The sequence below is a fragment of the Notamacropus eugenii genome, chromosome 1 (genome assembly GCF_028372415.1).
Source record: "Notamacropus eugenii isolate mMacEug1 chromosome 1, mMacEug1.pri_v2, whole genome shotgun sequence".
Taxonomy (NCBI): domain Eukaryota; kingdom Metazoa; phylum Chordata; class Mammalia; order Diprotodontia; family Macropodidae; genus Notamacropus; species Notamacropus eugenii.
This window is the reverse complement of record NC_092872.1, coordinates 714,287,928-714,313,154: the sequence shown is the minus strand read 5'-3', so window position 1 is coordinate 714,313,154 and position 25,227 is coordinate 714,287,928. Positions and strand designations below refer to the sequence as shown.

At 42.3% G+C, this 25,227-nt stretch overlaps 2 protein-coding genes and 2 non-coding genes across 4 annotated transcripts in view; 1 reads left to right on the top strand and 3 right to left on the bottom strand.

The window, feature by feature from the left end:
- SF3B3 (splicing factor 3b subunit 3) overlaps window positions 1-18,962 on the bottom strand; it is a 32,912-nt gene extending 13,950 nt beyond the window's left edge. Inside the window, exons 1-12 of the mRNA XM_072636580.1 lie at window positions 18,854-18,962; window positions 17,953-18,092; window positions 16,845-17,171; window positions 15,590-15,762; window positions 14,973-15,114; window positions 12,293-12,405; window positions 11,405-11,542; window positions 10,870-10,973; window positions 8,880-9,045; window positions 7,664-7,759; window positions 5,816-5,888; window positions 103-254 (exon numbers count right to left, since the gene is read on the bottom strand). Coding sequence (XP_072492681.1) covers window positions 103-254; window positions 5,816-5,888; window positions 7,664-7,759; window positions 8,880-9,045; window positions 10,870-10,973; window positions 11,405-11,542; window positions 12,293-12,405; window positions 14,973-15,114; window positions 15,590-15,762; window positions 16,845-17,171; window positions 17,953-18,022 — 1,554 coding nt within the window. The 5' untranslated portion in view covers window positions 18,023-18,092; window positions 18,854-18,962. The remainder of the gene's footprint in view (window positions 1-102; window positions 255-5,815; window positions 5,889-7,663; window positions 7,760-8,879; window positions 9,046-10,869; window positions 10,974-11,404; window positions 11,543-12,292; window positions 12,406-14,972; window positions 15,115-15,589; window positions 15,763-16,844; window positions 17,172-17,952; window positions 18,093-18,853) is intronic.
- LOC140521890 (small nucleolar RNA SNORD111) lies at window positions 11,767-11,854 on the bottom strand. The gene has a single exon (XR_011973167.1). It is a non-coding gene; the product is annotated as a small nucleolar RNA SNORD111 (small nucleolar RNA).
- Window positions 16,085-16,163, bottom strand: LOC140521888 (small nucleolar RNA SNORD111). The gene has a single exon (XR_011973166.1). It is a non-coding gene; the product is annotated as a small nucleolar RNA SNORD111 (small nucleolar RNA).
- A 455-nt stretch (window positions 18,963-19,417) lies between the features above and the next one.
- The window catches only part of COG4 (component of oligomeric golgi complex 4), a 32,751-nt gene continuing 26,941 nt past the window's right edge, over window positions 19,418-25,227 (top strand). Inside the window, exons 1-3 of the mRNA XM_072636584.1 lie at window positions 19,418-19,609; window positions 22,074-22,156; window positions 24,344-24,458. Coding sequence (XP_072492685.1) covers window positions 19,448-19,609; window positions 22,074-22,156; window positions 24,344-24,458 — 360 coding nt within the window. The 5' untranslated portion in view covers window positions 19,418-19,447. The remainder of the gene's footprint in view (window positions 19,610-22,073; window positions 22,157-24,343; window positions 24,459-25,227) is intronic.

The following is a 25,227-nucleotide window of genomic DNA, read 5'->3' as shown; positions in this document are numbered from 1 at the left end:
AGATGGTCTATTCTCCAGCAAACCGCCTAAGTCTGCATCCCAAATCAGAGTGACAATGGGCAGAGTAAACAGGTCTGTTCTCAAGTTTCTGAGTTTCCTTACCTGCACCAAAGCATCATCCCCTAACAAGGAACAGGACAAGGTTGGAGTGGTACCCAGGAAGCCAGAGTCTGTTACTTCTTCTACAGTTTCTCCAATAGAAAGTACCAGGGTGGCATTCACGAAAGACACGATAATGTAGGCATCAAATTCATCTAAGGAAGGAAGTAGAAGGAAGAGGGCAGCCAGTTAAGTTTGGTGTAGACAAGCTCTGTAACCCCATATGAATACATACACAGTGTAAAAAGCTCCTCTTCCAGCAACCTGTCAAGAGCACAGCTCTTGGTATCTGTGGTCATCAGCACACAATTAAAATGCTAAATAGCATAAGATGAACCAGGAGCAGATCATCAAAATGATGGAGACTATGTCTGAACACTCAAGTATCTAGAGAAATCTGTTTCTTAAGTGACCTGATTTTCTCAATCTGAACAGAGAAGCATCCCAGGCACAGGACATTTATTGATATTTGCCTCCAATGCCACTGAAAACTAACATACCTCCCCAGATATGGCTGCTTAGTGTTGACATAGAGCTCTGGGGAGAGAAAAAAGAGTAACAGTGGCTTGAGAGAACTGTAAAGTTACCCACTTTCCATACAATGAACAAGTACCACATCATTTTACTGGCTACCAGTGAGTAAGAGCTCATTCCACAGGAGAAAGAATTAAATCCAGGAAGGATTCCATATTCTCTCTATAGAAGCTAAGAAGAGTATTTTGTGAGAACACAAGCTCCAAAGGGTAAGAGAGAACAAGTAAATCAGTAACGGAAAGACTACCAGTCTCTTCCAGTAGGAATGACATGGCAATACTGGTTGATTGGGGTCACTGAAGGAGTTTGTACTGTTAGTCCTTGACCTCTCTGGGAAATAAAATTAGGATTTTTTCATTATCAAAAAAAACAACCTATTGGCCCAGACCAAGCCTAACAGGCCACAATTTTCCTTTTGAGAAATGCAGTTGGATAAACAAACACTAATGAGACTCTTTAGGAGGCCAGGGACTTTTAGGTACACACATACCCCAAAGGAACGCTCCCTTGTGCAATCCAGCAAATTACAAGGCCACTGATTTCCCACACATTTAGCTCTTTGTAACTTAAAATATATAAAGCCTAACCAATTCTGTACAAAGATTTGTCTTTTAAATAAGAGATAATTTTTCTTTTTCACAAGTAAATTTTGGACCTTATACTTTCAAACAGATAAATAAAAGAAAGCACTGAGGCAGGAGGATGGTATAAAACAGAAAGGTCTTCTGTTGAATTCTGTTATTAGAACAGCTAGTTAATAACTGAAGCAGAAATCAGTCAATTAATTGTCTGGGCACTTTTTGGACCACCTAGACCAACTGTTTTTCTTAAAAATGACCCTCCTAACAACAGTGCACATACTTACAATAGCATTTCCATCAGTGATGGTGGACTGCACTGAGCCATCCCCCTTACAGTCCAATCTATTTTGTAATCAACAACAAACACTTCTGAGATGGCCAGGCAGGAATTACACATCGTGCCCGAAGGCCAGTTTTTCTCTATAAGCAGTTACCTGGGTCATGTCAGTACCAGACCCAGAACACTGATCCTGTGGCACTCTACGCATGTCACCTGAGCTAAGATTCCTCCAAAGACAATGAGTGAACTGACTGGAGTTTCTTGGTTCTACTACCACCACCTGTGGGAAGGCAGACACTCTCAAACTTTTCAGGGTGTTGGCTTCCTTATTTGCAAAATGAGAAAAGTGGACTACATGCTTGTTAGGAGGCCTCCCAGGCCTAGATTCTATGCATACAACCTAAGTTTGGTATTTACCAGGCAGACTAAGAGAAAATAATGACAGAACCTTTGTTACACACACACACACACACACACACACACACGCACACGCACACGCACACGCACACGCACACGCGCGCACACACGGAGTGGGGGAATTATTCATACAAGAAATCTATGAATATTACATTAGATTACTCAGTATCATCAGCAACAGTCGAAGGGAAAATTCTGAAATCTCTTTCCCAGAGGGCATTATCTATGGTTACATCAGAAACCTAGAGACTTAATTTCCAACACAAAAGAGTGCATGGCCTTAGGCAAATAACTGCATTTCAGTACCTCTGATGTAAATGGAGACAGATGCCAGATGCTTTGAGAGCTGCAAATGGAGTGTCACATGACCAAACTATTTCAAGTAATAAATGTCTTATAAATAAGGATAGGATTTTCCTCCATTCTGTTTTTAAAAGCAAAGGACACATTCAAAACCGCAATCTATTTAGCACATGCTTGATAAACCTGGCTACATGTAAACCTTAAGAATTCTTCCTTGGTCAGAGCTTCCTGGCACACGTTTAAAAGTTCTGGTATATGCTTGGAATGGCTTAATTAAAAACAAGATTGACATTTTCTTTTTTTCAAGTTAATGGCAATTAATCCTAAAGGAGTAGTGTGTACAAGTAAATGAAAGAAATTAAAGAGCTCTAATTGGGTAAGATTTCTAATCATGTAACTGGGCTTAGTAAAAGTCCATTCCATGAAAGTAAAAGGGACTGCATTTTTGTGGCGGAGAGGACAAAGCCCACTCTGGGCACAACAGAGCTAACCACAGGATCAGAAGCCTGGCTCCATGACAGAGGTCTCATGCTACAGGAGGATCAAGATAAGATAGATGGTGCTGTTGCCATCCTTTACATTCCCACCAGTAATCTCAGTGAGCTTGGTACTTTTAATTGGTATGGAAATGGAGACCACTGCTTTCCTCACTACTTCAAAAGAAGGCCCTCTCCACATTCCTTAAACTGAATGCCACAAGGAACAGCCCCCACATCCTGAACTACAGCCAGGAAGAGCCAATGTCATCCCCTCCCTTCAGTTGCTCCAAAGTAACAGTTAACATTTTTTTTTTTTTTTAGAAAGAGCAAGCCTCATTCATAATGGCCAACGGAGAAGCCATGAATATTTATGTTACCCTGCTTGGTGGAATTAATATTAACCAACCAAGCAAGCCTGTTCACCTGTAGAGTTCATAGGCCCAGTTAAGCTTCTAACTTCAAGCAAAATTTACTCAAGCTAAGGGGGTCAACCCTAAGGGGGACAGCTCTTAAGAAGGAAAACTCTTAAGCATAAGGGATTTGGGACTGTCAACTGCCTGTCCAGATTCTGGTCCAAGCAGAGACCTTATCATACAGGCTAGTGGAAAAGACTTCAGTCTCTCTTTGACCTGTAGGAGCAACACTTCCAACAGGAAATGCTCACTACTGCCCTCTGCCCAGCTGCTTCAGCTGGGCACTGATGACAAGGATGGTTCAATACCCAAACCCTTCTCACACTCTCCTGGACAACTATGGCAACTATACATTTTGCTTTTCAATTAAATAATCTGCTACCCTACTGCTCTTTCTTCCTTTGTCTCATCCAAGTCCCCAATATACTCAACAAATCTGCTCTGGGGAGAAATCTCTCAGCCTGTGCCAATTACAAAGTAATCACAAAGAGTAAACTTGATATATTTTCTAAATATGTTTTTTTAGGGTTAGTGAGAAAGCCAGATGAGCCATGGTCCCTAAAAGCTGTGGGAGAAGAAGGGAAGGAGAAGGTGACTAATTTCTGCCTCTGATCACTGAAGATCCAGGCAGGTAAGTTCACAGTATTGCTACCACAGACGGATGGCCAGCAGCAAAGGCACTCTCTGGGAGGTGCTCTGCTGGCAGGGCAGCCCCAATACTTTTTGCATGTTCCTCTCCCTGGGGAACCTGTGAAAGCCCCCAGTAGGCCCTAGCCGTAGGTACACACCTGTGGTGATCAGCACCTGCACCAGCCACCTGTGGAAGAGAAAAAAAGGCTTGGTATTGGTAGTGTATCACCAAGTACCAGCCAAGGTTAGTATTTGCCATGAAGACTGCAGCATGTGGCAACAGAAGGAAAGGTCACTCAACAGCAACACAACTATAACCTGGGGTTTCAGGAGAAAAAGAGCCTATGTGGATAAAACTTTCAATTTTGCTTTTCAATCAAAAGAGAGCAGAATGATGATTCCCACACCATGTGCTCTCTTCAGCCTCTGAATCCTCAGAGCCCTCAGGACTCTTCTGGAAGGTACCACACGTGGCCCCATGCTATACATTATCTTATTTTCCCCCAGTGGAGTCTGAGTTCTGTAAGAGTAGTCTAAGTCCCATTCATGTTTATAACTTCCACGGTGCCTACTAGATAGCACTGCACACACTATGTATTTGCTGAACAAATGAATTCACGAATAAACAGGGTGTGTCCTTGTCACAGGCAGGAAGGAATTAGAACTTCCCATGTTCTTATTTATTGGGAGAGGGCTCAGGACCCGCAGTTTTGTCCAAATTTACCATAATTAACACCCTTCTCCCATAAATTCCCACATCTCAGTGATCTCGGTCAGGTCAGGATGGTATAGTCTCTCACACAGTACTTTTCAAAAAACCTGCAATACCAGAAAGTCACCATGTCAAAGGAATGGATTTTGCTGTTGCCTTGAATTCACTTCTAGGGACACCACAAACAGGATTAAAATGGTTTTGGAAATTCCTAGAAACTTTGAAAATTACTGAAGTAATTCACCAACATCCGGCTGCTTTCATATTTCAAGCAATTTCTTATCATATCTATGTTAAGCAGTCAAGAAAGCAGTATGACATCAATACACTCTGAAACCAGACATGGAAAATGGAAACTGGCTAATAGCACCTAAGTATTTTGCCTTGTGACAACCCAGTGAGGTAGACATAGTGCAAGCAGCATTATTCCTTGTGCAGAGATGAAGAGAGAGGCTCCCTCCAAGAGTGACAAAGGGGCCAAGCTGAGGCTCACACACCCAGTTATTATGACACTTCACCACTGCATACCGCCTGCCTCTTCTTTCACCGAGCATCTAAGTTCTCCCTTCACAAGAGGAGAGAACAGAAAGAATTGGACCTCACTCATCCCTCAGGACAGTATTCCCATGAGGGGGTTCATTAGGGACAGCTTGAGAGAACAGGTGAGTGACAAAAAAAAAAAACAAAAACAGGCAGATCTGGGTTTTAGTGCCCAGGGCTAGAAACTCCCAGGAACAAGCCCTATCCACATTACTGCCTCTTCCTCCCCCTTCAACCTCTAGGCAAGAAGCAAGAGCACCTTCTGTAAGGTCTCAGTTTTCAGCCAAACCATCAGCTTTCTTTCCTCAGTCTCAGAATGTTCCGTTCAAGGCCTGGTTTTCTCAAATATAACCATGCCTGCCAAGCAGAACAGACTCTTGGAAGCTCCACCCACTTGCCAAGTCACTAACGTCTATCAGCACATTTTGCTTTTATGGCCAAATAACAGTTATCAAGATGGGAAATGAATAAGAGGTGCAATTACTGCCTTGGAGCTGAAATTCAAGTTAAAGGGAAATATACTAACATACTGTGATGTGTCTCATAGGAACCTGGGAGATGAATCCCTACAAGGAACATCACCTGGTGCAATAAGTAACCAACATACTGCACACCACTGTGTGGTGTTAACAGGTGGCCACTCCCTTCCTAGCCACTAGACAGCACCTTATCTAAGTAATCTCCAACTACAGATGGAGCTGCCTCAAGACAGAAAAGTCACAACATTAAAAAGCCTATGGATGGTGTTGGGTCAAGTGACAATCAGAAGCATCATAACTGCAGCCTTCTATGGTTTTGTATTTGGCTGTTGGGAAAAAGTTACCTACCTTCAATATGCCTCCGTACGGTCCAGACAGCATTGGGGTTACCAGGCAGCTCAGAGACAGCCATTTCTGATACCTGGAAGAAAAAGAGACAAAGACTGAAGCTGACCAAAAGGACAGTCTTGCTGCCCACTGACAGGTCAATTCTCAAGGATCTTCTCTGTAATTGCCAGGAGAGTTTGAGTGCAGACAAAGAAGGGCACACAGAAAACCCAAGAGAGAATGATCTGCTGTTAGTGTTTAGTACCAGAACTCACTATTAACCCCTTCTCCTGCTGGAAGGCTCAGAAGAGACATAGATGAACAGTATCATGCTGCTTTTCCCCCTCATCCTGAGGTCATCAAAAACATGCTCTGAAAGGCCAGCTAAGCTAGAAAGCATTTGAGTACAGATCTAACCATGGATTCAGTCCATCATTTGAAAACCAAAATAGCTACATTCAGAACTTCATCACCATCAGCTCAGTCACTATCTGGGGCAGAAGTAACTCACTAAGAATGCCTAGTCCATGCCTCCACCCTAGAGGGAGGAGGAGCATCCTTAGAGCAATGACATATGCTTGATAATGGTTCTTATAAAAATTGAATGTAGTAAATAAATGGTTTTTATCTGTTCTTTCCACCAGAAGTGTCAAATACTATGGACCCCATATGGCCCACAGCACTACCCAGTGCAGTCCAAACTAGATAAAATGTAGCTCCTATCTGATTTTAATGTGTTGATGTATTAATAAAAAAAATATGTTAATGTGTGGTTTTCTAAGTCAAACAGCAACCTACTAGGATCTTTATGTGTGGTTTAGTGGCTCCCATTTCTCTCTGGTTTTGACACTACTGTTCTACACTAACTGGGGTCAATGAGACAGTGGCATGAAAATATAATGTATTGACTATTAAACACTAACACAACTAAGCCCATTTTGAATGCTACAGGAAGAATTCCAACCTGCACGCTTACATACAACGTTTAGCCAGAAGGTCCACAAGATGAAGATGGTAGAAACTTTCATCAAGAGCACTAAGTTCAGGACCACATTTAATTCCAGAGTTAATGACTTGGCCCAGTAGGATGACATTATCACAGACAATACAAAAGAGGCTTAAATTATGCTTAAAACTTAGGGGTAGAACAGAAGGATAGTAGGGTTGGTATTAAGCTGAAGTGACAAAGAGATGAGAATGATGATAAACATGAACCCAAAAGACAAATAATAAAGTGTTACAGACAGAAGACTGTACATAAGGCCAATAAAAATTAGCAGCCTGCTGAAGGACTTTTTACAAATTCAAACAATATTTCCATTTTTCTGGAAAACTAAAAATCAAAACTTGACAGAAGTGAAGATTCTATTCTACTGGAACCAATTCAAATAACTCTTTCTAAAAAGAATCACCAACAGAAGGATGACTCAGGGCTCTTAATGACATTTTCCAGGGTTCTCATTTTGTGAACCATGAGCCACCCCTCTTGCTGCACTCTATACACACAGATATCATATGTGAGAACACAGGTCTCTGTCGCATTCTGAATACTTAGTCATGTTAGTGCTTAGTCAAGACATTACATTTTATGCTACTGCCTCATTGACCCCAGGCCTTTTTTACCTTGTAGGCCTTAGACCTAGGGAACCCCTTGATTTAGGAAAAGTTTCTGTAGAGCAAGGGTGTGAAGCCCAGATAGAATTAAGGTAAGATAGGGTTGGAAGAGATCATTCAGCTGGAAAGTAGTGTTGTTTTTTTTTTTACATAGACCAAATCCTAACTCTCTTAACTACAACCACAGTAAAAGCATATCCTGTCACATCAGTGTTATCCCATGATCTCACCATATAACCTGGCAATACACCTTACCTCTAATCCATGCCTCAAAACCCTTAGAGAAGATCGTGGTCCCCTGCCACAAGCTACATATAGCTGTGGGGTGTCTTCATTGGCCAGATCAGCAATCTGCACAGAGTAAGATGGTTAGGATATACCTCTCTATCACCCAAAACCAAAAGGGTCAAGCTGATTCAACTAGAGCTAAACTGATATTTCACTCTGTTGTAATATGGCTCCCCTACCTCCAAAAAGGCAACATCAATTTTGAGGTGAAAGGAGAAAGCCTTTCACTGAAAATGTCTTCAATTTCTGTGACCAGCACAAAATTCTTCATTTGGTCAATTAACAGGATAAAACTGAAGACAATCTGCTCAGAGATTCTCAATTACCTGAGATTCAGGGAAATTTCCTTCAATCTAGGGTGTGCTACGCTTTACTAAAGTACTTTTTCATTTCTTTATTAAGTTTCCATTCATTTCCTTCAACTACAAAATTGTCCAAAGTGGATTTAGAGCAGGCAATTATTTTCTCCAAGTCACTGAAGAAAAAAAAGAGCTCATTAGCTAACTGGTAACAGGGTCCTTGGTTTAATTTTTCTGTTGCCATTTCTTTCTCAAGAGGGAAAATAAAATTTTGAATTTAAAAGCACAAAACTCAGAAACTCTTTCCAGGTCTCTTCATAGAAAAGAGAGATGAAGAAGAAATCACTGTTCTGGGCTTAGCACTAGCTATTCTTGATTATCTTGGTAGAGCCGGACTTGTATCTCATAACTTTAATTTAGAATGCTAGAAAACCCCACTTCTGAAGCATCCCTATGAGAACCAAAATTCCCATTTGTTGTCTTGTCCCTCCCTGGGGGAGGTGATTATTTCTAGGGAAATGACATTAAATTACAAAAGACTTGCATATTAAATACCTATTATGTGCAAGATACTGGGTGTAAGAGTCAAAAAATATCTGCCTTCAAGAAACTTCTATACAATTAGAAGCAAAGATACACACACACACATTCCTCCCACCAGTAATTTAAAGGTTATTTAAAGAAGGGCTCAAAATTCTAGGCAGGTGCCTCAAAGAAACACAGCCACACTCCCTAGAAGAGTATCAACAGTTCTTTCCCCTTAGGAAAGGCTTATCAAAGCCTTGCATATCCCAACCTGGCCAGGGGGAAAAAAATGTCCATCTTCCCTAGAGCTGCTGGTGCTTCCCTCCCATCATACTCAGAAGGGAAGGACTGGGATGTACCTGACAAAATAGAATAGGGGAGAGACTATCCAGTTCATCCACCAACACTAAGTTCTTGAGGGGCCGAGGCTGGAAGAAGAACGTGTCTCCTTCTTCCAGGGGCATGGCAGATGAAAACTCAGGTTCTTCATCATCATCACCAAGATGGGCAATTTGATACAGGTAACTGTGGAGGAAGAAAAATCGAAGCTTTGGTTAGGGCATTTGCTAGAAAACAGGAAGAATCTTGTCATAAAAGAGCAAAAAACAAGAAACAAAAAAACCCAAAAAAACCCTTCCTGCTCCATAAATATCCTAAATTAGTTTTACCAGACATTGTTCTGTGGAGTCAAAAAATTACAAGTTCTACTTATCAGCATTTGGCTTTCTTTATTATTAAGCAGAGAGCAGGGCTGGAGAAATTTACTGAATATATACCAATACGGTATTCTTTTAAAAGTATAATAAAATCAAAGGAAATACTGATCATTTTAAAGGTTGTATACATATACAGGTTGCACAAATGTGACATATATAGTATGCATACGTGTATATGTGTGTGAGTGTGTGTGTGTACACACACACATATAATCTTAGTTAAAGAAATAAAAGAAATCCAAAGGATTGCCAAACTCTCATTCTAGTTATTATTCTCACCTTCCACATATTCCCTAACAAATGTTTCTCACTTCTGGCCCCTAGAAATTTACTTTGTAAAACAGAAGTCTGGGATGGAGAACTGGGAAGTGACCTGGTTTAACAAAGTAGCTAATTCAAACTGCTAATAAACAAAATGATTGATTTACCCTCGCCTGGATAGCCTAATTAATAGAGTATTAGTTCAAGGGGAAACCAACAAAAGGAAGGAAAAGCAATGACAGAAGGTAACTAGAACTGCCAACAGCAACATTATTTAACAAAGATTACAAAGGTTACAAAGATGAAAATGCACTTAGAATCCACAAGCAAAGAGGTCAAAGTCAAATATCAAGCCCCCAAATCAAACAGATAATTAGTAGGCAAAGTCTGGACGAAATCCCAGACCACTAAATTCTAAGCTAGTATAATAGAAGAAGTTCCTAGCCAATTCTCACACACAGGATACATTCAGAATAGGCTGGGTAATAACTTAAATAACTCAATTTGCTAAGCAATAACAGGACACAGAAAGATTTCTCAACTTTCTGAGTTGAATAATTTAATGAAGAGCTTTTTTTTTTAGAAGATTTCAAGTCTGTGCTCATGATGCATCAGAGATGAGACAGAGGAAACAGACAAGAGAGCACACAGTAATGGTCTAGGAAAGAGACACTACAAAGAAATGGTTACAGGTGCTAATCATTCCTCTCATGCTTAATGCCATATGCGTTTTCAAAGAGATTTGGAGATGAGGTTACCGGGAGAACTGGAATGTTATTCATAGAAATGGGAAAGTTGAGACGAACTGATCTGGAGGGGAAGCTCATTACATAGATTTGGAGATGGAAAAGTCCTTAGAGGTCACCCTCATTTTATAGATGAGGAAACTGAGGACTGGAGAGGATAAGTGACTTGCACAAGGTCACACAAGAAATCACTTTGGCTCGGCCATTTAATGTCTGAGGTACCAACAAGGCACCCTAGAAAAAATTATTTCAATGAATACTGATTAAAGGAATGAAATTTAGGATTAAAAGAGACACAGATTTGGAATGAAATCATAGAAAAAGTAGACAGAAGTTATAAGCCAGAACCCTGAAGAAGGCCCACAGTTAAGAGATTAACATGACAAGGAGCCATCCAGAACATCTGTAGAGAGGCAGTAGCAACATAAGGCAAGGAAGTGCCTCAGGAGACAAGGGTTTCATAGAAGACCGGGTAGTAAGCATTAAATGCCACAGATATAAGGACTAAGAAAAGGCCACTGGAATTAGTGAATTAGAGGCTAGTGATAACTTAAAATTGAAAGAAAGGGTTCCTGGACTACAATCTTCTCCAGTAAAACTGATCAAGTAGGAGAAGAGTTACTCACTGATTTCCAAATTCTGATGCTACAAAGAGGAAGCCAGTTTTGAGCACACACATAGCAGCAGCCACCGGGACAGTATCAAAATACTTCAGCCGGATCTCAGTAACCTGAAATGAGATAAAATGTGCTGCACATCAGGGGACCACTGCAGGGTTTTATGTTTTATATCAAGTATATGTTAGGAAAGAACTCTCAGGAGTACCCAAAATACGGGGAGGTTGAAATGAAGATCAGACAATACTAGTTGTTACACGGTGCACCCATAAAGAAAAAAGCCAGTAACATCAAATGGCATCACCCTCTTTCTGCCCAACATAAGATGAAGCAGAGGCAGCTGACAATCTCCATCCAAAAACAGATGTCTAAACAGACATCCCAACTAAACAGAATGAATTGGCTATATAAGCTTCAATGAAGGGAAAGATATAATCAAAATGTAGGAGGAGGTGACAAGAAACACCCTAGCCAAGCACATTCATCACAAATATTTATTCCAAGAGATAAAAATGGTATCTCACTCCCTTCTTAATCTACTTACCATATCTTCATCTGTCTCCAAAGTGATTTTGAAAATGTCTCCTTGCTCAGTTTGTGCCAAAAAGAAGAACATAGACTTGGTCTTATGGGTGGCAGAGCAGACAAAAATCATTCCTCTCTCAGGGTCATCCAAGTCATTCTAACAAAGGCAAACATAAACAACCAAGATCTCAGAAATGATATTTTTCCTTCCAAAACAAGTCTGAAGCAGAGGCCAATATTTTAGCCATAGCAAATACTGTCTTAGAGAAGGAAAAACAACTCCTGAACTTTTTCAAGAAAAGGGACCAAATTCTAACTTTACCTGCCCCAGGTCATCAATAGCTGCCTCAACAATAACAACTCGACCATATTTGGGGCTCAAAGCCTGATCAGATTCAGAGAGGTAAGTTTTGTCTCCAGGGAAAAAAAATTCAGAGAATATTCATGAAATAATCATCATTTCAGGCAATGAGCAAAGTCATCATATACAACTGGCTTATGACAAAAGGCATTATTATTATATCCATCACTTCTTTTACCTTCTCCTCATCCAAGTCCTGGATATTATTATTAGTGAGAACTTATGTCTCATTCAATTTTTTCAAACTACCCCCACTAAGTTCCCTTCACCCACACCAAAATCCAGAGGCTACCTTTTAAAAGCTTACCAAACAAAGCATCTTCTTGTTTCTCAAATTACAGGAAATTTCCTCAACTACAGAGTAATCAACATTATGAGTGCTCAGTCTGTAGTAATGAAGGTAAGACCTAGCAAATTCTATCAATTTGTTGTTACTCTGGGTAACAAAAAAATAAGTTCTCTTAGAACAAACAAACTGTTTCCTTCCATGTTCCTTCTCCACTGCTATTCCCAAGTATGGCCCCCCTTAGGCCCAAAAGGTCTCACCCGCCTCCTAGGAATGGGACATCTGATATCAGGCTGATCACCAAAGTTCTTATAGGTGATGTAGTTTTCAGAACAGATCAATACACCACTTGGACCATCTGAGCCTCCTGGCACTGTGGGATGAAGCAAAACATGTTAAAAAAGCCAAACAATCTCAAAATCTTCTTAATTCCCTCTCCCAAAGGCAGACCATGGCTTGAAATACACAGTATGGTTGAAAAAGAGAAACTTGCCACTGAGTTGTGCTCTCAAGTTCAGTGTCATCATGGCCGATAATGCTGACACACAGTAAATGCAACATGTACCTTTTTAAGGTTGGATAAGGCAGAGTCAAGCACTGTTTGTGGACCTATGAAAAATGTGGCAGAACAAAACCCTCACAGATGCAAAGGCTGTGGTGACATGCTGAAGCATAGAATGTGGATGTGTGCAATCCTCAATTTCCTGCCGTTTTCATTTGTACTAGTTTCTAAGCCAGCTCCCTCACTATAAAAGGGTTAGACTAAATGACCATCTAGATCTCTCTTTCAGCTCTAAACCTACGATTCTCTATCTATTCTCTTTTCAGATCAAAGTCCCCCCCCAAACTCTCTCAATACAGTACTTGGTCTACAAATATGTTCTCAGACCATTACAATGCTCCAGATGAGTTTAAATTAGCTTTTACTTAATTCCAAGGCAAGGACCGTATGAACTGAATCATATTCCTTTATATCCCTTTTAGTACTTAACAGTCTTAACATACAGAAGGTGCTCAAATCTTTGTTGGGGATAATGTAGATTTTCAAAGGACAATAACTCATTCCCAAAGAAAAGGTTCATTTCTTATCTTCTTAAACATACAATTCCTGCCTCCCCTTTCTCAATAGCTAGTTTTCTCACCTAAAAAATTAGGGAGAAAGGGTAATGGACAAGATGATCTTTAAGATCTCTGACAGCTTAAAAATACTCATTTTAGCACCACTCTGTTTTTCTATTTTTTCCTCTTCTCTAATGCTAAACCTTCCACTTATACCCTATGACAGGGGTGGGGACTGCCTAAAACTATATAGCACTTATCTCCGGAATGGTCCTTTGTTCTCAGAAAGAGAATGAGGGACATGAGGAAGATGGTGCCATGACTTGCATGTGAAGTGCATTTAAGTGAGGGAGGGCCATGCAAAGTCACCAGTCTCACTTTCTCCTCCTCAGCCATCTGGATTCAGTAGCAAGATGCTGATCAGGAAGACTGGAGATGCAGCGGGAGACCTAGGTCTTTTTAAGCTAAGGTCTTTCTGAGTTCTCTGAGGCTAGTGCTCATTCAGCGATCAAGGCTAGTTAAGAGAAGAGTCAAGGCAACTCCAAAAGACTCGCGATGGAAAATGCTATCCACAAGCATAAAATAACTCTGGAGTCTGAATGCAGATGTAATCATATTAGCTCTTTTTTTTTCTTCTTTCTCCTGGTTCCTCTTCATTAGTTCTAATTCTTCTTTATAACATAACTAATGTGAAAATGTTTAATATGAATGTATATATAGAGCCTATATCAGACTATGCCACCTTGGGGAGGGGGAAAAATTTTAAACAAAATTGTAGGCAAGTGAATGATGGAAACTAAAAATAACTTTTTTAAAAAGTCAAGGAATGATACCTTTTTCCTAATCAGAAAAAAAATCAATTGGAGAGGGGAAGGCCCTCAGGGTTTCTGGGCAACAGAAACAATCACTATTTACATATGCTGAGCCATCAGGACCTAAACAATGATCACTAAGTGGGCTTGGGCTGGGACCTGCTGCTGGTCAACCAATGAGAGCCAGCGTAAATTTGGTTTAAGGAAGGTCTTTGAGGAAGAAATCTAGCCAGTAAACCCCCAAGATATCTTGCTAGGATTCAACTACCAAAATTTCCATTCCTTTGGGCAGAGCACCCACAGGAAAGGGTTATGATACCCTAGGTAGACAGAGGGAAAGGAAGGAGGGTGGCTCCTGACATGTTAACAAGGAACTGAACCCCCCTCTAACATTTTCAAAAACCTTCCCTCCAATCTTAAAGAGATTTCTCTTGCGTTACAACATATACACACATACATACTCACATACATACATACACATATACACACACACACACACACACACACACACACACTCTCTCTCTCTCACTCCTTCCACTTGACCTACTCCTTTCCAATTTCTTTCCTTTCACTCAAATAATCCCTGAAAATGAACTTTCTATCCATTCATTCCCTCTTCAGACCTCACTGTAATCTAGCTTCCATCTTACTGAAATCATCACATAAGGCAGTTGGATTCAATGTCAATCTATAATCCCATGTTCTTCAGTTATCTTCTTATGAAATCCAAAAGCCTTATCTCAGCCCTCACTTTCTGCTCTCTCCCTCCATCTCATAATGATAACATATTCCTTCTTGAAATGTTTCCCACACTGGGTTTCCATGACACTGAATTTCCAGTGGGTATCCTTTTTCCTTGGTCTCCCTCCTACCCAAAAACTATCTTTAGCCCTCCACTCTGCTTTCTTCATACTCCCAACTTAAGGGAATCATCAAGCCTGTGGTTCCTCCCTCTTCGGATTACTCCCACATTTAACCTCATTGACCTCACTCCAGCCTGACTGAGGTGAGGCCAGGTCAAGAAATGGCAGCTGAGGAAGGGCAGGAAGCAGGATGAGGGAGGTGATACCTGTGATAAGGAAGTTGCCGTGCTCCTCTAAGGGCTCGCTGTATTTTCGGACCACATGGTTTAACCCTAAATCTAACTCGTAGAAAGTGAGGGTCTGTTGGGTATTGGCTGCTGCTTCCCCGGTCGGATCATTGTCTGCTTCCTGCAAAGAACAAAGAGGTTAGAACCACTTCATATAATGCCCTGGCAGCATGAAAGCAGGCCTTTCTTCTACATCTCAGGAGGCTTACAATGGACTTCCCCCCCACTGCCTACATTCTGAAGTAACAAAGTCACGTTTCCTCTCGTTGATATTCTCTTAATCTCTTCTATCTACAGTTTGTTTGCACAGGTCCTTTGCCTGTCATTTCTCCTGTCAGACAGTAAGACGCTCCCCTTTCTTCATGTCTTTTGTGTGCAGGACAAATGTTTACTGATTTGGGTACACAGAACGTTCAATACATGCAAAATAATTCCTAAACATTTCAGGGTAAAAGGCAGCAGCCCACTCCAAATGTAGGAACAGAAATGGCATGAGAACAGAGACAAGGAGCTACAGCAGAAGTCATTCTTTAGAAAATGCTGACCCAATGTGAAGCAAAGTGAGAGAAGGAACCCTAATGTACAGTGTCCTTTACCTCGTAATCCATCTCCAGACAAGCAAACATAGGATTTTCAAATCCAACATCTACTCCCACCACATGATAAACCAACGTATTTGCCTTGTGGGCTTCCAAAGGGGAGGAAATGGTAAGTCGGGCAGCAGCATCTCTGTTCAGAATGTAAACCAATTTCTGCTTCTCAATGGCACCTGAAGGTGAAGATAAAACACAAACATGAGCACCCCATATCAGCAAAAAGAAATTAAAGACAAGACCTGAACCCAGGTGTTCCTGACTTAAAGTCCAACAGTCTACCATGTTGCTGTTCAAGTTCAACAGCCAGTAAACATCATTTCAACAACTATGTCTCTCCTACAACATCGTAACTTTCCATCTCTGTACTTATCAATTTCTTTAAAAAACTGATTTGTGTCAGTTATTGTTCCTATGTGTTAAAGGTAATTTGGGACCTACTGAAAAGGTATTTTCAGTCTAAGATCAACTATTCCCATTATTTCAAGAATATTCAGTGAGCCTGATCAGTTAAACACATTTTCTTCAGAAGAAATCTCAGAGAAGAGACATGAATGTAAATCATCATTTCAGGCTATAAAAACATTTATACCCAAGGTCAAACAAGCCAGCTTCCTCCCCAAAACAGGCATCCCGCGGGTTCCTTCCCCCCCATCTAAAAAAAGATAAGCTTGTTCTAGAGGCGGAAGGGTGGCTACGAAAACTACAGAAAGCAGAGAAAAGATTTTTTTTTTTACATTGACCTCTTGTTTAAAGACAGAAGTCACTTTCAACTTACTCTACTGTCTGGATATGACACATTTTACGCATCAGTTAATTGTATAGGTGGGAAGTAACTGTACAGTAGGACAGTTGGGTGGCACAGCAGATGGTGTGCCAGGCCTAAAGTCAAAAAGAATCATCTTCCTTAGTTCAAATCTGGTCTCAGACTCTCACTAGCTGTGTGACCTGGGCAAGTCACTTCCCCCTGTTGCCTCAGTTTCCTCCTCTGTCAGATAAGCTGGAGAAGGAAATGGCAAACCACTCCAGTATTTTTGCCAAGAAAACCCTAAAATGGAGTAATAAAGAATTGGACACCACTGAAACAAGCAAACAAACTGTAGTCGTATTGACAAGAGAAACTTTCCATTTTGTAAGAAGGCTAACCTACACAGTCTCAGAAACTAGAGTGCCTACCTAGCATATAGCAATCTTACTTTAAAACTAAGCCATCCGTACAACCAGAACTATATACATCCCAGTTGCAAAAATCACTTACTAATCATGACAGCTCTGCCTTTGGGATCAACAGCTAAGAACTGTCCAGGTACAATTCGGCGGCACCCACTCTTGCCAAAAGTTTCCTGATGGATCTTCTCAAACATGTTCTTGGACGGCTGATACTCCAGGATGACGATTCGGCCTGAGTCACTGCCAACCACAATGTAATCTTTTGTGCCACCTGTCAACCTGAAGGCCATGAGGGATCTGATAACACCAAACACTTCCACGGTCAATAGGGTATGCACTTTCCCTGTGTTGGGGTCAGGCCGGAGCAGCTCCAAAATCTTCCCTCGAGAAACAACAATCTCCTGTTGTTTGGTTCCTAGATTACCAAAAAGAGGAGATGATTATGAACAACTGTTAAAATCTTATCTGAAAAAGTAACAGAAGTACTGACAGACCAAGACAAATTGTTTCTATAATAAGATGCAGTAAGTAACAAAATGCATTACTGTTTTTTTACTCTATCTATTCTCTTTAAGAAGTCTCTATATCATTGCACTGAGTGCCCCCCCCAACCACTGAAATGCACTTCCTTCTCACCACCTGGAAATCCCTGGCGTTCTTCAAGACTCAGCTCCACCTTATACACAGATCCCCAGGGTTGCAAGTGTCCTGCCTCCCCAAACTACTTTATTTTCATTGTGGATATACTCTGTATATGCTATTTTATACCCATGAGTCTCTATCTCTGCTCCTTGAGAGCAAAGTCCTAGTTGCCTTCTTTATAAAACCCCCTCCCCCAATCTGGTTTAACATACATCAAACACTAAATTCTTATTAATTTATATATCCCATCTCTTCAGCTAGATTGAGTTCCTTCAGTAAAGGCAGCGGATCTTTCTTTCTCCCACAGCACTCTGGAGATCAATTAAAGTTTGCTGAACTTCTGATGACTTTTGAAATATCTGGGAGACAGATAAATATAACCTTGAGGTGACCTGTTATTACACCAACTTCAGGGATTATGAAATGGATTAGGCAAACTGCTGGCTCTAGCCAATGCTAGCAGAAGACTGAAAATTGCGTTTGTTATTTGGTTAGACAAAAATTCAAATGCTACTTTGATTTTAAACTGGAAAAACCATGGCTGGTGAACTTACCTGAGAAGTTGCCATGAATGGCAAAGCTGATACCAGTGGCTCGCTGTAAGGTCAAGTTGTACAGGAACATGGTGGCCACGTAATAGGGTCAGTTAGTACCTCCGAATTCAAGTTTCGGTACAGATCTGCTGCAGGATGCACTAAAGAACACCCCAAAAATATAAACAAATATAAAATAGTGCTTGGTTTGGATTGTGGGTGGATTCATACAACAAAAATGTTAGTTTTTCCTCTCCCTCTTCAATAATCTAAAGGAGAAAATGGTTACTGTAAGCCTTTCCAAATTCTCCACATTTCCTGCAAAAACATTAAACAAAGGATGCAGTGTGTTCGTACTAAGCAGCACTCTCTCCTCCACAGAGGATTCACACATTAGATGCATCGTAAAAGAGCAGCTGAGCTGGATCAAACGTCTCAAGAGCAGTCAGGTGGCACGGAGCACTGAACCTGGATACCGCCTCCAGCCTCAGTTTCCCCACCTGTAAAATCGGGCTAACAGCACCTGTCTCCCAGGGTTGTTTCCAGGACGAAGGAAGGTGCCACTGGGAGATCCGGAGCCTGGGCGGCGCCCCGGGACCACACGCTTCGCCCGCAGGCTCGGCCACCGCCCCCCACTCCAAGCCCAGGCCCGGAAGACGAGCCCAGATCGTCGCCCCGGGCGACTCCGAGGCCTCCCGCCCCCTCGCGGGCCCGAAAAAAGACCCAAAGAGGCGCGGAATGGGGGAGGGGAAGGCTCCCACCACACGTGCCCGGAGGAGGCCCGAGGCCTAAGCCCAGCTCCCCACCCCCACCCCGCGCCACAGGCCCGGCCCGCCAGGCCCTCGAAGCGTCGGCGGGGACCGGCTCCCCTTCATCCCTCCTGCTCCCCAGGGTGCGCGGGACTCCCGGAGGCGCTACGTACCCCGCGGGAGGGCAGGATGGCGCAGATATCCGACGGATAGAGATTTTCACCCCCCACCCCCCGCCGCAGGACCTAGGCTGCCAAGAGCGCCATTCCGCCTGCTGCCTGCATTCGCTGTCCAAAGGAGCCAAGTGCGCAGACGCCGCGTGAGGACCTTCCGGGCCCGCGCCAGAGGAAGAGAGGTAGCCAACGCTGCGCCTGATCAAGCCCGCTCCCACCCACCGCTTGTTCCGGCTTGAAAATGATTTAAACTAACCTAAAATTCCTCCTTCCCTCCTGGAAGGGGAATGGGCACACAGGAACTAAAGTGCATCACTTTATACGCCAGGGAGGAAAGCGTTTCGCGTTTACGCCGAATGAGATGATGTGCACAAACCAATGCCGACCCTAAAGCACTCTGAAAATGAGAGCGGCCGCTCTTGTTATGAGCATTACTCAAGATGTCCCAAAATTCTTAGCGCATATCTGTCACTAAAAGCTTAAAAGTGCATTTTTTCCTCCCCTTTCTATTGTTACAGGCACTTGCTGGGGCAGCCACGGTCGCGAGGGAAGGAGAGGTCCTTGCGCAGCCGGAAGTGCGGTGGCGGCACCAAGATGGCGGACGGCAGTTCTCCTGTCCAGCCGTCCGCAGGGGTGGCGGTAGCGGCTGAGGGGATGGGAGGCGGCGGCTGCTCGGAGCTCTCTGCCGAGCTCATCCGCTCCCTGACGGAGCTGCAGGAGCTGGAGGCAGTGTACGAGCGTCTTTGCAGTGAGGAGGTGGGGGTCCCACCTCACCCCCTCTCCCCGGGCCTCCCTCTGGCATCCGGACCCAGGGTCGTCTCGGGGACGGGCGGCTGGGAGGGGGCGAGGCCTGGAGGGGGGCGTGCGTGTGCGTGTGTGCTTGCCGCGTGTCTCCCTTAACCTTACCCAGCCTCAGTTTCCCCCTGTGTCAGATGGAGACGAGAATCGCTCTCCCACCCAGCTGGATGATGGATGCCAAGCGCATTCCGAGATTTAAAGCGCTACGGGACCGTCAGGTTTCTGATTGTCCTTGTCCGAGGGACCCCGTTCTAAGGACCCTGCCGGGCGTGATCGCGGGGCGGCCTCCAGGCCGGGGACCTCGCCTGCCCCACCCCCGCCAGCGCCGTCCCACAGTAAATCAGATTGAGCGTCCTGAACTCAGGCTGGTGAATCAAGGCTCCTGCCGAGATCGATGCGTAAAGTAAAGAGCCCCGCGGTCACCAAGGAAAGCAAGGCTGTGGAAAAAGCTTTTTTAAAGAAAAGGGAAAAAAGTGCAAAGACAACCCCCCTCCTCCGTTTAAGAGCCAGCCCCTCCTTACACTACAAAGGCTCCTTCAGACTAAGGAAAACATGCTAGAACTTGAAGTATTTGAAAGTATATAATACGGAGAAGCAAGCCTCATTCATTCAATTCCTTAAGCACTTGTTAAGTGCCTCCTGCGTGCTGCGCTAAGTTGACTTCCCCTCACCCTTCCCCCATCACCCCCCTCCCCCAAGGTTTTCCCCTTGGATTTATTCTGCCCCTTAGTAATAATTAACTTTTCCTAACTCCTGTCTTAGGCCGGGATGTATTCACCTGACTGAGAGCCCTGTGTTTCAGGTCTTTTAGGAATGGAAGGGAAGGATTCTGCAGATTTGTTTGATTTTTAAATAAGAATATGCACTTTAAACAGCAAAACCCGAGCAACATGTGGGCAGTTACACTTGACATTTGTTTCCACGCAAAAGAGTTACTTCATGTCACTGTATTTTTGAATTTGTGCATATGTTTTTCCTTTCATGTAGCCCCCTGAGAGTTGTACAATCTATTGTTTTTTTTACTAAGGGTTATTCACAAAAGTTTTTCCAGATTTCTTTATACTCCTCATACTTAAATTGCATCATTGGAGTCTGTTACATTGATATACCATAGTCTGTTCACTGACTGAGCGACTGATACACCGGGGTGTATTCAACCATTTAGACTGTATTGGATATATTGCTCGTTCTTTGCAATTACAAAGATGTGTAGGTGTATACATACATATATACATATGTGTATATATATATACACACGTGTACTTATGTATAGGTACTCATGCATATTCATATACACGCATATATATACATTAAAGTTATAACACTTAATGTATAGTCGCAATAATGGGATAATTGAGTCAAAAATTATTATTTTTGTGGTATACTGCTAGATTGTCCTCTCAAAATTCAAATGTTCCATGAAATTCTTTTAAGGGCTCTTTCCAGGAAGGGTTGATTTAGATCTCTGTTAAATGACAGAGCCTATTAATTGGAACCTGAAGACCTCTCAAGCTTCACCAGCTCTTTATATTCTCATCACATGCACCAAATCCACTATTTACTGCTTGTATGTTATTTTCTTTACATAGCAGAAGTAACAAACTGGTCCTCTAATCTAGTAGTCCGATTGGACAGCTGCATGGGGAACAGTGAAAAGATTGTGAGAGCATAGATCTGAAGCAACTTGAAAGACCATCTAGTACAGTCCCCTTATTTTACAGAGGAGGAAACTAAGGCCTAGAGATGTTCAGTGATTTGTCTGAGGTTACACAGGTAGTAAGCAGCAAACCCAGGTCTCCTGACTCCAAGATTTGCACCCAGCCAAAGCTTCTGTTTAAAGTTAGGTATAAAGGGCTAGTTTAAGCCCATGCTAACTATCATGTTCTGTTATTGTTGACGTCTTTGGGGATGATCAGACATTCATGAGCACCAGCTACAGCAGTTAAGTGCACTCTGCACGAGGTTTTTTAAGCAATTACCTGCTTTTTCAAGTTTGATACATTTGACCTAGCACTTAACCACCATCCTAAGTCCCTCTTTCTTGAATTTGTTAAGGAATTTGTTTTGTAGGAATCTCCAGGAGCTATTACATAGAATTTTATTTTGCGTATATCGAGTATTGCATACTGGTCAATTATCCCTTGAATCCTGACTGAGCTATTTCAGTGGAATTAGATGGAACTGTACTTTTTGGCTTTTAAAAAATAACGTTTGCAGTTCTATGCATTTCTGCTCCCTTCTCTCTCTCTCGCTCTCTCTCTCTCTCTCTCTCTCTCTCTCTCTCTCTCTCCCCCTCCCCTCTCCCCCTCTTCCCTCCCCACCCCCTCCCTTAGGTGTATAACCCAGTGTTGAAGAATTGAGCTTGTCTCTTCAGAAATAATCTAAACCCTAGAAATGACATGAGCTCTGCTGTTTGTTTCAGAAAGTGGTGGAAGAAGAGCTGGATGCCCTTTTGGAGCAGCAAAGCACAATCGAGAGCAAGATGATCACCCTGCATCGGATGGGGTGAGTCCCTGTGGCTCCTCAGGGACTGTTCTCCTCTCACAGCATAGTAGAATGAGCACTGGATTTGGAGTCAGAGCACCTGCTCTGTAGAATCCCCATCCCTACTATGTTCCTTAGTTGCTGTGTGACCTTCTTCTCTGGGAGCCTCAGTATACTCATCTGTAAAGTGAAGGAGTCAACAGTTCTTAACCCTTTTAGTATCACAGACTCCTTTGGCAGTCAGATGAAACCTATGAATGCCTTTTCAGAATGTTTTTAAATACATGAGATTAAAAAGCAAACCCATTTTATTGAACTAAAGATGTAAAGGGCATCTTGGAGGCTCAGTGGATAGAGCCCCATCTCTGGAGTCAGGAGAACCTGAGCTCAAATCTGGCCTCAAAAACTTACTAGCTGTGTGATCCTGGGCAAATCAGTTTATCCTGTTTGCCTCAATTTTCTCATCTCTCAAATTAGCTGGAGAACGAAATGGCAAACCACTCCAGTATCTTTGCCAAGAAAACCCCAGATGGAATCACTGAGTCAGATGTGACTGAACAGTAACAAGATATCAACCTAATAGTTTCCATTGGATGAATTAGTAATTTTGTTAGTTTCTTTTTATAAATTTCTGATTGTGTTTGAGTATGATTATCATCTCTATACATATGACTCACATATTTATGTACCTAGATATAGTCTGTCTCCAGAGCTCCACTCCCACCCACTTCACTAACTTCTTCCTCATCATTTCGAATTGAATGTCTCAGAGACATCTCAAAATTCAACCTATCCGAAACAGAACTCATTAAATTTCTCCCCAAACCCGCCTGTACCAGCCTTCTCTATTTCTGTCAGACCCCACCATTTTTTCAGTATCACACATTCTTAATCCTGGCATTATCCTTTACTTCTGGCTCCCTCCCTGCTCATATCCAGTCAGTTTCCAAATCTTACCATCTCTCCCTCCGCATCTTTTCTTATGTCCTTCCCCTTCTATGTACCCTTGCAGCTACCACCTTATTTCACCTCTTTCGGACTCTGGTGTGGGCCTCCTTGCCTCATAACTCTCCCCAGACCAAGCTGTCTTCCACACAATTGCCAGTGATTTTTTTCCTCAAGCACTGATCTGACCATATCACTCTCCTCCATAAACTCCTATGACTCCATATCACCTCAGGGATCAGATTTAAGTTTAAGTCTTTTACACCTTATCTTTCCTGCCCCATTACTTTACTGCCTGTCTCACGCTATGTAGTCCAGCAAACTGACCTTTTCTGTGTTTCTCACACATACAGCACTCCTTTCCTCTCTCCATGCACTAACCATCCTCCATGCCTCCAGTGTGCCCCTTCCTAACCTCTCCCTTATAGACTCCCATCCTCCTTCAAGACTCAGCCCCTCCTAAACAGTCTTTCAGCCAGAATCCTCTCTCCCTTTTATGCACACACTCACACACACACACGCACACATACACATATACATATGTATTTTACTTATTTATACATATGTACATCGGTGGTGTCAGACTCAGAAGCAGAGACCACTGAATCCATAAGGATCCCTGCAGATCACAGATGGATTCAGAAAACCACATATCAACATCATCTGTGCTCTATTGTGTTTTTGTTTATTTTGCTAAACATTTCCCAATGACATTTTAATCTGGTTTGGGCCACACTCAGTAATGTTGCAGGCACATCATGGCCTTAGGTTGACACCTCTGATGTACGTGTTGTCTCCTCCAATAGACCATAAGTTCCTTGAGAGCAGAGATTATTGAATTTTTCTGTCTTTGTATCCTCAGTACGTTGCACAGTCCTTGGTACATAGTAGGTACTTAATAAAGGCTTGTTGATTGATTGATTGTAATATAGAGGCAAAGTCAGTTTAGAACACTTATGTTTAAAGCTGATGCCATATCTGGGTGTTTGCTAATATCATTGGAATTTGGCAGCATGATTTTCTTAAACTTCTTTGCTGCTTAGTTTGGAAACTCAGTTGTCTAATTTTTATTTGTCATATCTCTCTGGTTGATAATGTTAGTAAATGGAGAACTTTTCTAGTAATCTTGAACCTTCCAATCAAGAAGAGGCTTGGTTTGGTGCTGGCTGTTATCCAGAGCTGTATTGGGGATGACCAGGGATTACAGAATAAACTGAAATGTTATGACTCTTTTGTGTATCTGCTGCTCATATGTGTTTGCAGCCCCAACCTGCAGCTGATTGAGGGAGATGCCAAGCAGCTGGCTGGAATGATCACCTTCACTTGCAGCCTGGCAGAAAATGTCTCCAGCAAAGTCCGTCAGCTTGACCTGGCCAAGGTAATAAAAACTGAGTTTTTGTTGTTGAGATAGTATTACCTAGAAGAAGAACTGGAGGGTCAGGAGATGTCTGCCTTAGTTTGGGCTCTCTGTCTTGGTTTCCCCCACCTGTAAATGATGTCATAGCCCTTCTTAACCCATACTTTCCAATTCTGTGTTAATCTTTTCTGAACACAGTTGCTTGCCTTCAGCTGTTTCAGTGAATGTCCACCTGAGGAAAAACTGCTTAATAATTAGAGATATCTAATAATGGAATGGGCTGCCTCAGGAAGCGGTCAGTTCCATTTCACAACAGATCTCCAAACTGAGGCAGACTGGGTGTTGTGGATAGAGTGGGGATTGAACTGGATGGCTGTGACATCAGTCTCTTCTATTTCAGGGAGTCTGACTTGGTGATGGAGTTCATCCTTTTCTCTACCTTCATACTTCATAGTGATATCATGACTTTGTTTGAAGGGTTATTTGTTTTCAGGATATTAATTATCCTCAGATATGGGTTTCTAGATAAATATAGACATATTTTAATATAAATGCAAAATTTCATATCACATGTATTTACTCATGTCACCTTTGTTGTTGACTTCTATTAAAATGGGTGGTTGAGCTGACCATATAAATATAATGTTATTCCTAGTATTAATCATTATCAATATTAATTTGAATTATTGCTCTGTGATTGATTAAAATGGTAGTTGTTGAGCTCCCACAACATGCTTAACATGGGGAGCTGAAGGTGACTTCACAGTCATCTGAATCAGCCCCCCAATCC